Source organism: Chiloscyllium plagiosum, unplaced genomic scaffold (assembly GCF_037043375.1).
Source record: "Chiloscyllium plagiosum isolate Xiang-an unplaced genomic scaffold, Cpla_swu_hap1 HiC_scaffold_33, whole genome shotgun sequence".
Lineage (NCBI taxonomy): Eukaryota > Metazoa > Chordata > Chondrichthyes > Orectolobiformes > Hemiscylliidae > Chiloscyllium > Chiloscyllium plagiosum.
The window spans coordinates 15,342,785-15,354,812 of NW_028270171.1; the positions used below are offsets into that span (position 1 = coordinate 15,342,785).

Genomic DNA, 12,028 nt, shown 5'->3' on the forward strand with positions numbered 1-12,028 from the left:
CTATTGAAGCAAACATGACAAATTTGAAAATAGATGGCAAACTCTTTGGTCCAACTTGTCCATGCTGACCAAGATTCCCAAACCGAACCAGTCACACTTGCCTGCCTTTAGCCCACACCCCTCTAAACCCCTCCAATTCACATACCTGCCCAAATGTCTTTCTACACTAGTGTTCGAGGAAAAACTACTTGGTAATCCAATGAGAAAATGACCCTTTTCTTAAGCAAGATGTAATTTATCACAAGTGGCACAAGTTACAGACAAGTGCGACAGACATTGTTACTGGGACCATGAGGAAGAGCCAGTTGGGATGTCTTTCTTCAAGATCCAAAAGTTCTTCCCCACCTAAGTCCAAAGTCATAGAGATGTACAGCATGGAAACAGACCCTTCGGTCCAACTTTACCATGCTGACCAGATATTCTAAATTAATCTAGTCCCATTTGCCAACATTTAGTCGATATTCCTCTAAATCCTGGTGAAAGTGAGGACTGCAGATGTTGGAGATTAGAGTCAAGATTAAAGGGGTGCTGGCAAAGCACAGCATGTCAGGCAGCATTTGAGGAACAGGAACATCGATATTTCGGGCAGGAGCCCTTCATCAGAAATGAGGCTGGAAGCCTCGGGGGTGGAAAGATAAATGGAAGGCGGTGGGGCTGGGGAGAAGGTAGTTGAGAGTATAATAGGTGGATAGAAGGAGGGGTAAAAGGTGATAGGTCAATTAATTTTCAACCAGAGTTAGTTTGATTTTAGATCAACAGACCTTCAAAAATGAAGAGACAAGAAATTTCTGACTTTAATGCAATATGAAGAAATTGGCAATTACATAATTTTCATCACTTTATATTTTATACAGAAATAGTACAAAACCTCACTGTATCTGACACTGCTGGAATTAGCAAGTTGAGCAGAAAATCAAAGTTAGTAAGTTATGGCAGTTTTAAAACAAGAGAAGCTTGTAGTTGAACCAATGGGCAATTTCAATTAAGTTTTGGAAATGGACAGAGTGGGAGCCACACTAGAAAATTTCTGGGTAAACCTTCCAGCATAAGGTCAAAGTTTGGCTGATTCCATTTGTTTAAAGAACCTGAGTTTGAAGTCATGGACAAGGGACCGAAATAGGACTCCAACAGCAGTACAGGACTTCAACTCAGTAGCCGAGTCTGTAGGGTTACACTATTTTCAGCATTAACCTGGCACATTTCACACAAAGACCATTATTTGTTACATTGTGGGTATCCCAGAAGTCATATTTTGATTTTGAAAATATCATGAATTACAATATGGATGGTCACAAAAGAAACAGTATTGCAACTGTCATATCTGTTAGACAGCTGTCATAATGATAGACCTGTCAAATAATTTAAACAAGATAAAACCTGAAGACTGCATTTCAATAGTTAAAATTCTTCCAATGCCTACACCATGCACTTGCTTGAAGTGAACTTTTCCTGAAATGGAGTTTTCTCAAAAGCTCCAATGAAATTTATCTGTCAAGTGTCTGTAATGATCCAGATATCATCCTTTAAAGGAAGGCAGTATTTCACATTAAATTCTTCCTTTCTTCCAGCTCCTAACATGGTACAAAGTCTAGCAATTCAAGCTTTCATGAAAGTATCAATTTTTCTTAAATTATTCATTCAGCATAGGTAAGGATGGGTAACCTGCTGGCCTTTCCATTCATTCTTAAGCATGAGGTGAGACAGTGGGTTGGTGGTGGCAAGGGGGAGAAACTAAGTAGTCCTCATACTGCCGTAAACATTTTCTCCCCTCCAAGTAGAACAGCCCACTGCCAGTTCAACATAATTGGGAACTTGGAATTATGTCAGATGGGGGATGGATATAAACCTACTGCTCCATTTTGCACAATATAGCTTTTCTTCTACTTCCTTCACATTCAGTTTAGAATAATTCAATCCATATAAAGAGACAGACTAGCATCAAAAATATTTATAATTGGAAAATCAAGTCAGTGCATCAATGTCCCTGCAGAGCATTGACAATGTTGCCTTCCAACGATAATATACACTTCCAAAAATGACTTTTTAGATCACAAATAATAGACCACTATCCACCAAAACTCAGTTGAATTGTGGCCCCCAAAAAGGTCTAATTTGAAACTTGATGGTCAAATGAAATAATTATACATCAAATATGGCTTTGATCTTTGGCATTGTGTTTTTCTTCATTGAAGAGAAGACAGCCTCCAATCAGCTAGAATCCACAAGTATTATTCTTAGCTATGAAGTGTCCTGCTACAAGTCCTTCATGGTCTACACAGTGAAAGATAAGTCAGTAGTTTCAATGGACTGCTCATCTGTTTTTCTTCATTGAGGTGTTCCACTGGGACTGAAAGATATCAAATCCTGAAGAGGTATTTGAAGTGGAAGCCTATGTCTGTCTCCTGCCCCAACCATTGTATCAAAGGGGCTCATACAATTTTCTGCAGATTGCTTAAAAAGAACACAAGAGTGGTTAAACTTTGATCAACTTACATTTGCTAAACAAGTTTAAAAACAAGTTCAAAGTTGGATGACTAAAGGAAGTTAGTGACCTGAAAGTTAAGAGCAAATGAGACTTGCATGGAAATCAAAATTGTGGGAATAATGCATAAAGAGCATAAAAACAGCCCTCAGAAAAATCAAACTCTGAATATATAGTGAAATCTTGCCATATAAGAGGTGAAATATAACCATCTCCATTTCAAAACGCACTTGGAAGAAACCCATTCGGATACAAAATGGTAAGAATTCTCAGGCTCAGGTTTAAAAAAGGTAATCTGGACAAGTTACTCAACCACGCAAATAGTGCCCAGGGCACTCAGTACAGCCAGAAATAGGATGACAACTAATGATGGGAGGAACATTGACGGTGGGGTACAGGGTAGATGACCATTCAGGCCTGGAGTTTCTTCTGCCAATCAATTAGATCATGGCTGATCTGTACTTTCCAACTCCATTTATCCACCTTGGTTCAATACCCAACGTCAATAAAATCGATATTTTATCTGGATTCCTCTACCAGAGGAGGTATTTCATTTCCAGGAGAATATACGTCTAGACTAACAAACTGACCTTTCAATAGAAATAAGCCAAAAAAAAAGAGAATAGAGTCAGACGTAATGCTGAATGTTGCAGAGATGTAGTGAGTAAAAGGCTGCAAATCAATAGTTGTTCTGAAAACTGAAAGATCAATTATGGAATATTGGAGAGAAATATGTATCACCTAGGTACAGACTAAGTTATGACAACAACAACTGAAAACAAGTGAAAATTATCTGTACACTAACAACATTTTATGGCAAGATAGTTCTAAAAGAGGGAAGAATTTTAGAAGGAAGGAAAATAGCAATAATCCAGCCACTGACCTGTATTTGATAACTTATTACAACTGACTTGCAGAGATGTGAAAGTAAAAATCAGTTTAATCACTGCAAACATAGTCTTACCACATTATGGAGAACAGCTCCTGCAACCAACAAGTCATTAACTGAGCTAAAGGACGGAGTTTGTGTGGCTGAAATCGAAGTGGGAGTCACATCTAAGGAACAGGACAAAGTAAATAAAAATCAGGAGAAATATAAAACAAAGATAAGTACTTTGCAAGTCCTGCCTCCTAGTGGGTACAGATAAAACGTGCTCCTGACAGTAATAGCACTACATCTGTTAGATTAATGGTATTTATTGTGTCATCACTTGGAGCAGTAGGTTTTTGCTTGCCTGCTTGTTAGACCAAGGACCATCTGGAGAGATGAAGTTGCACATTAGACATTAACTGATTTTGTTACAAACTTAAGTCATTAAGACAAAGTGTGTCATAAAGCCCTTTGCAACGTAAAACTTAAACATTAACATCTATTCACGTTGATCAGTGACCCTCCCCCTCCTTATAACCACAAAATACTTGGTTAACAATCACCTATGACAATCAGTACATGTCAGTGTCTGATGCTGAAGAAATAAATTAAAGCTGTCAAGGTAGATTTGACAAGTTAACTAAAGGACATTAACAGCAGGTTCATTAACTTAGATATTGAGGGGTCAGAGTTCAGACATTAGCCAGTGCAGAAAAATGTTTATGCTTCTTTCAACAGAGAAATCAATGCAATGTTGCATTAATATCTAAATAGCATTCAAAAAACTGAAAGTGCATATATTTTAAAACAAACTCAAGTGAATTAAAAGATCTCAAAAGATAATTTTAATAGTCACTATAGAAATTTTTCAGGGAATTGTCAAAGTCCAATCATCTTTAAATTGCTTCAATAACCTTTCATCAAAAGTCACAATCAAGGATACTTGATGATTGCATTTAGTCTCATTCGCAAATCCTGATATTGAATCAGTAAGTGCCACCACCAATGATAATAATAGCCTCCAATGAGAAAATCTAACTATCCTTTTTTGCCATTACCATTGCTGAAATCAATTGTCAGGAACTGTTTTGGAAGGTCACCACTAACCAGAAACTTAACTAACCTAGTAATATTAATACTGTGGCCCCAGGAATAAGTGACCAACTGAAAATTCTGCACAAGTCAGCAATGTGACAGAACTCTCTGCTTGTGCAATGAGTGCAGTTTCAGCATGAAGTTCAACATCATCCACAGCAAGGGGTTGCTTGATCAGGACCCTGTCCAGTACCTTATATACCACGTGGGGAAAGGATAGTGTGGTGGTAATGTCACTGGACTAGTAATCCAGAACCCCAGGTTAGTATTCTGGAGACATGGGTTTGAATCTCATCATGGCAGATGATGCAATTTCAATTCAGTAAAAATGTAGTCTAACGGTGACCACGTGGCAGTCTCACAACTTCTAGATATGGCACTCAAATTAGTTCAATAGTAAACTGATTTTATTAATTTTTTTTCCCATTTAAAGACCAATTCCCAAGTCATTTTATATGTAAATTAGGAGCAAGAGGGTAGCTAGGATAAGGGAGGTCCACTCAGTGCTGGGACCTCTGTTGCTTTGGAAAGTTGGATGGAGAAATAGCAGATGGAATTTTTCCCAGAGAGGAAAATGCAACAATTTCACTTACCCAAAGTGCTAGTCTGTTGAAACACCTCTTCTGGAATTGACTGAGCACCAGATGAAGACTGCTGACTCACTGGACTCTTCATTTCCACATCATCACAACTCAATAGAGATGACGCAAACTCTGATTTCCCATTAGAGTGTCGGGAATGTTTGTTGCAAACAGATGTTGCATCACATCCATTATCATGGAATGGAGATTGTAGCACCTCTGGTAGGTTGGAGACAGAGCTTCTGGGCTGGAGGTACTTTGCAAAGTCTAGTGAAGTATTCACCTAGGGAACAAAATAAATACCTTAAAATGCCTGAATTGCTCTCAACCATCATCCTCTCCAAGAGACTGGAAAGCCGCAAAACCAAATCAGTAGAAGGACAGACCATGGGCAAAAAAAAAGTGACATTAAGTAGCTTTACCTCCATCTCTTTTTGAAGGTAGAGAAAGATTTCACTCAAGCAAAACCATACAGGTTCAAGCAAAGTAATATATTCTTGCTTAGCAAGATTAAAAAGAGGAACATACAGCCAAATGTCTACACACAAAAATGTTTATATTCTAACCTGGTTCCCACATCCCTCTAGGAGAAAGCCCTGAAGGAGTCATGCCCGTGTGCAAGATAGGGGACTCTGCGACCCCCCATCAGGCACTCTGCTTCCCTTCCCAAGAACAAAGACACGGAGGAGCTCGTCCAAAACTATTTATTCAATTCTGCAGAACCGGGTGTTACCTCAATGGCTTCCCACGAGGCACACACACAGATTGTAATCCCCGCACGTTATATACATGTAGGAGTGGGCGGGGCCTTCTACTGTCTCAGCCAATGAGTGTTAATGTTCCCCACTGTCCTCCTGATGGATGAGATTATTTGGTTATTCACCCAGCCAGTGTTCGAGTTCCCCGCTTCTCCCTTATATGGATGATGACGTACAGCCGTGGTTGTGGGCGGTCCCTCAGCCACGAGGAAAGCTGTTTCCATTGTTCCATTCATGAAAATCTGGGGGAGTGTCTGCTCGTGCTTACTACAAGGTAGAGAAGACTAAAATGGTGGCTTTGTACTTACTATGTGCTTACTACAGCAGTTAATGATTTAAAAATTACACCACCCCCTACAAATCCCCCGTGTCTTTTCTTACGGTTTGTAATTTTTAAACTGGGAGTTTCTTCTCCAGGGCGTCCAATAGCTCCCGAGCTTGTTTATCAAGCTGCCCGTCTCTAATGCTACCCCCGCCCAAGAGGGATTCAGACTGTTCTATCTCGAGGTTCATCCTTTCGACCTGCCCATAAGGAACATCCCTCTTAGTAAGGGCGGTTTCGATCAGTCGCTGAGTTAACCCCCTGGCGCAGGGAATGATGCAACACCCGAGGGCAGTTAGTACCCCTGCCACCACTATACATGAGACGAGAAAGGAAACGACCACCCCCTTCCATTTACTGAACCAAGCTTCCAACCAACCCGTGAGGCCAGAATCAATGCCCGAGTTTTCGGCGAGTTCATCCGCCAATGTGGTGAGCCCATCCAGGGCGCGGGTGATGGACCCATCAGGGGCTGTGTTGTTGGGGATGAAAGTGCAGCACTGAGTGCCTATCATGACACAAACACCCCCCTTCTCTGCTAACATCATGTCCAGGGCCAACCTATTTTCCCACGCCATTCTGCTAGTGGCGTCTAGTTGTTCTGCTATTCCCTTCACTGCATCCCGAGTATAATTAATGAACCTCTGCTGATTGTCGTAAATATAATGAATCCAATCCACGTTCTTATTGATGGTCACCCACCAGAACAGTGACGACTCAAAACCCGCCGCTATCTGGTTCCTAGCCTTGTATTCATCAGGAACACCCCTGGGGACCCCTATGACATCTAAATATATATTATCATCAAAAGAGGTCTCCAAAGCCCTCTTAGTTCTTCTACTGGAACGGGGTTGCTCTTGTTTTTCGAATGCCACGGTGAATGGGATGGCCAATTGAACGATTGCACAAGTGCCCGCCCATTTTTGGGGCAGGGTCGGTCGCAGAATCCTCCCACCACAGTACCACCAGAGGTCTGCCCTGGGTACATGAATGTGGGAGTAATTCCTGCCCCCGGTAGTTTCGTTGACCCGCCGAATTGATCCGCTGCACTTGTCAAATGTCCCCACATCATTGTCCCATTGCGGTCCCGTCCGAGAGACGCAGGCTTGGTGCGTACCCGTTACCCCTGTGAATGACGGAGGGCGGGGCGCCCCTTTAGACCTGACGGGAGGAAACTTCAAACTTAAGGGTCGACAAGTGGGGTCGTTCCAGGCCTCTCGGTCCTGGTACAGCCTTACCATGCAGTCCAAGGCTTGTGGATGTTTCTCCCATCCCAGCGGGAATGGGACCACCTGAGGGTTAGGACGGGCACCCATGCACGCATAGCAATCACTCTTTTTCATGCTCCTCACCGTATATTTGACCCATTCCATCCAGGCATTCGCCTCCCCGTATCCCGTTTCTATTTCAAAGGTCCTTTCCAAGTCCATCACCTCAATTATCCTAACCTTTCCCTGCTCATCGGGGGTGGATGAGGCCCCAGACCCAGCTTCAATGACCGTGATGGTTGTGCAGCACAGCTGCAACCCCTTCTGTCCTGCCTGGCCCCCAACCCTAATACCCAGGATCGTTCCATTAAGGCTCGTCCCGTTGTTCCCCAAGGTCTTTATGGTCAGATAGAGTGGATTGCACTGATTCTGCTCACAATTCCGCCCAGGGGTGATGGAATCACGGACAATTGACACCATAGCCTGGACCCCGGGGGCCGGAGGCCTATTGATGCCTTCTTTGCCATGCAACTGTAATACTAACGTCTGACCCTGGAATCCCCTTTCTCTCTCTAGGTTACGCTTAGTCTGATTCAGTTCACTTTTAGTCGCACAGGGCACCAACCCACATAGGTCTAAACTAAGTGCCTGTGTTGGCTTGTTGGCGGGAACGGAGATGGAGAGCCATCGACGGTCCTCTGCCTGTTTTTTCCCAGAGGCCGAATTGGGTAACACGCACACTATGACCCAGCCGAAGGATAATGGCAAAGCAAGTTAACAATATGATTGACTGCATTTTGTTGCAACACTCGTGTCCGGCCGGAGGACGCAGTCCTTTAAACTCGCCAAAGTCCAATTAGTCTGTTCTCAGGGTCTCTGTTCCTTAGATGCCTCTGTCAGAGAGGTTTGTTTGTCCTCCGTCGGTTGTGGCACCGGTCCCTTGATCAGAGTATAATGTGTCCAGCCCTTTTCGGCCGTGCGGACAGCCGTTTTGGTAGTCAAAAGTACGAGGAAGGGACCGTCCCAAGTTGGTTCGAGGGTGCGTTGCTTCCAGTTTTTAATTAGGACCCACTGACCCGGCTTGATGGTGTGCACCGCAAACTCGAGGGGCGGCGTCTGTGCCAAAAGTCCCTGTTTGCGTAAACGAGATAGAGCAGACCCCAGAGCCACCACATATTTTTGCACAAACATGTCCCGAGACTCGAATAAGGGAGGTTCTCCCTTCGGCCCATGGAACGGGAGGCCAAACAGCATTTCGTAAGGGGAGACGCCCAAATCCCGTCTTGGCTGGGTGCGAATTTGCAACAGGGCGAGGGGTAGGCATTTGGTAACTGTCTTCAGGCCCTGCCTCCCTTCCCAAGAGATGGAGTATTGGTGCACTCTGACGTCGGGGCTCTGGGGCTTTAATTTTACCTCCACAGGTCGAATTGCGAGCCCCCCCCGGTTCCCTTTGGCGACCCAAACCCTAGGGTCTATCTCTGTCAATCGGGACTCACTAAGGTATGACATGGTAATGGCTAAATCTTCCTCTTCTCCCACTTCTATTCGTAGTCCGAAACGGACTATTAAATCCCGTCCCAACAACCCATAGGGAAGGTGCGGGAGGTGAAGGAGTTCCACTTAGAGCTCCTCCTCCTCCAGCCGCAAGGGTTGTGGTTCAAATATTCTTGCACTGAAAACCCCACCCTTTACTCCTGAAATGTTTAATGTTTTAGCCTGGAAGCCAACCCCCCTAGGATGGAGGGGGATTGAGGACCTGCCGGCGCCTGTGTCAACTAAGAAAGTAACATCTTGTCTAAATGGGCCCACCCGTAAATTTACCAGGGGTTCTTGGTAGGCCCGTGTTCCGATCCTCCCCTGACTTCCCTAATCCATTTGTTCGCGCTCCATTTCATACATCCCTTCTCGCTCCCTTTTAAAATCGGGACAATCCCTCTTGAAGTGTCCCAGTTTCCCGCAATGGTAACATCCGGCCGCCTGAGGCCGTTCGATTCCATAAGATCCTCCTCTCCCACTTCTATTCGTCTCGCTCCTCTCCCTCTCCAACTTTTCCTCGACCTTCCTCTTTCCATCCCATAACCTTCTTCCCCCATTCCGGTGGATTTACAAGCTTCCCGTACGGCTGCCACCATCATTTTTGTCTTCTGTTCTCCCTTATTACATCCCTCTGAACGTACACCTTCTGTGCTTCCCGTAATAATTCTGCAACATCTTTTTCAGCCCAATCCTCCACTTTCTGTAATTTCTTCTGAATGTCAGGCCATGACTTAGTCACAAAGTGCACCTTAAGCATGCCCTTGCCTATTTCCCCATCGGGGTCTAAACCTGAATACTTTCGTATGGACTCCCGCAAACGGTCTAAAAACTCACTCGGGGATTCATCCTTTTTCTGTCCAACTTCGAATGCTTTCGCTAAATTCCGCTGTTTAGGCACGCAGGTTTTGATTCCCCTGATTATAAGGTTTCTGAGGTCTGTCATATTAGCCCGTCCCCCCATATCATTATGATCCCACCGGGGGTCCTCTAAGGGGTACTTCTGCTCTCCACGCTGAGGGCCGTCCTGATGCTCCCTATCCCAAATGGCCATTGCACTATTCTGGATCACGACAATTTCATCGTAATTAAATAGTATTCTCATCATGGCCTGCAATTCGGCCCATGTGTATATACTGGGCCCCAGAAATTGGTCTAGTTGTGTTCCCACACTGACAGGGTCGTCCAGTAGACGGGGTAGTTCATTACGGAGTTCTCGGATATCCCCAGAATTTAAAGGTTGTACTACGAATCCGGTCCGTTCGTTCCCAAACGGCACCTCTCGTAAAGGGTTCATCTGTTCAACATTGTTAACCCTCTCAGCACCCAATCTCTCTTCTTGATCTCTCCGCATCTCAATTCGGGCTGATCTCCTAATGCCTGGGGTGGACTCTTCTTCCCTTCCTGTGTCCCCCCCAGCAGGCTCTCCCTCACTGAGCATGACCTGCCGGGAACCGGGATTATCCGACGCAGGAGGGAGGTCCGCGCTGGACGCCTGGCCGTGCGTGGGTTGTACATACGGGGGCGGGGCAGAAGGGGGCAAACCATCGGTGAGGACGTCCCAAGACTTCTGGGGCTTTCTCGGGTCTGTTTGGGGAATCAGAGGATAGAGACTCGTGGGGTCCCCGCAGTCACTCGCCAACCAGGCGGCGGCGTATTTGCTCTCTTCTGGGTTAAACGGTTGTTTTCTGTTAACATATATATTTAGGAGTTGACACACCCAGTCTTCATCAGACCCATACTTGGGCCAAACTACCGAGGGGGCGCGGATAGGTTCTTTGGTCCATATAAAACAACAATATTTTATCATAGTCTCTTTCTTTAAGTCCTTTGTCCTACTGCTTTCCGTCCATAAACTCAATTTCCGACCTAGTGGACTATCGGGGGGTATTTCTTTTCCATTTACAGTCCTCCCTGACTTGTCCTTAGTGGACCTAAAAGTCTGATTTCCCATGGTCTATCTTCGGTCCTGGTCTTAAACGCCTAAAGCATTTTCACAGATAACCGTCAAAACCACAATTTCCCGTGGTTTATCTTCGGTCCTGGTCTTAAACGCCTAAAGCATTTTCACAGATGACCGTCAAAACCACGTGGCCAACAAGGAAGAACAAAAAAAATCTCTTACCTTGATCCATGCACGGAGTTGTCTGGCCTTTTTAAATGTGTGTACCCCCGTGTATAGTCACTAACCGGTCGTCCCAGCACTCGTCCGTGTGTTCCTTTTCTCGGGATCCAAAATTATTTTAATGAGTCGGGTCACAGTCTTGGCCGACGGCTGACGGACCAAGCCGATCCAGTGAGCAGTATAAATATATACCAGACGCGTCTTTTTGTATCAGACTTGATCCACGAGCCGAAGAGAGCCCCGGCAATAATTATTGCATCCCGGAAGAGCCCCCAATTGTGCAAGATAGGGGACTCTGCGACCCCCCATCAGGCACTCTGCTTCCCTTCCCAAGAACAAAGACACGGAGGAGCTCGTCCAAAACTATTTATTCAATTCTGCAGAACCGGGTGTTACCTCAATGGCTTCCCACGAGGCACACACACAGATTGTAATCCCCGCACGTTATATACATGTAGGAGTGGGCGGGGCCTTCTACTGTCTCAGCCAATGAGTGTTAATGTTCCCCACTGTCCTCCTGATGGATGAGATTATTTGGTTATTCACCCAGCCAATCAGTGTTCGAGTTCCCCGCTTCTCCCTTATATGGATGATGACGTACAGCCGTGGTTGTGGGCGGTCCCTCAGCCACGAGGAAAGCTGTTTCCATTGTTCCATTCATGAAAATCTGGGGGAGTGTCTGCTCGTGCTTACTACAAGGTAGAGAAGACTAAAATGGTGGCTTTGTACTTACTATGTGCTTACTACAGTAGTTAATGATTTATAAATTACACCACCCCCTACACCCGAAATGTCGATTCTCCTGCTCTTTGGATGCTGCGCTTTTCCAGCAACACATTTTCAACTCCCACATCCCTCCTCCAGGCCAACCATTTTCCCTTTGACGTAATTAGCAATCCTTTTTCTTGGTTAAATTGCTGACAGTGGCCAATTATTCCAAACTCTGGCATGACATTTTCCATTCTGCAAAAAGACTGGCTATTTACCTTCCATATCAACTCTTGATACCTCACCAGAGGAAAGAGCAACTTACTTCCAACCTTCTTCTAATGT

At 44.7% G+C, this 12,028-nt stretch overlaps 1 protein-coding gene across 2 annotated transcripts in view; it reads right to left on the reverse strand.

Annotated features, from left to right (window-relative positions):
* Positions 1-778: 778 nt before the first annotated feature.
* The window catches only part of dlgap5 (discs, large (Drosophila) homolog-associated protein 5), a 47,851-nt gene continuing 36,601 nt past the window's right edge, over positions 779-12,028 (reverse strand). For both annotated transcript variants that reach the window (XM_087978306.1, XM_043679313.2), the window contains 3 exons: positions 5,042-5,312; positions 3,447-3,538; positions 779-2,451 (listed from right to left, as the gene is read on the reverse strand). In XM_087978306.1, the coding sequence (XP_087834432.1) occupies positions 2,326-2,451; positions 3,447-3,538; positions 5,042-5,312 (489 nt within the window). In that variant the 3' untranslated portion in view covers positions 779-2,325. The remainder of the gene's footprint in view (positions 2,452-3,446; positions 3,539-5,041; positions 5,313-12,028) is intronic.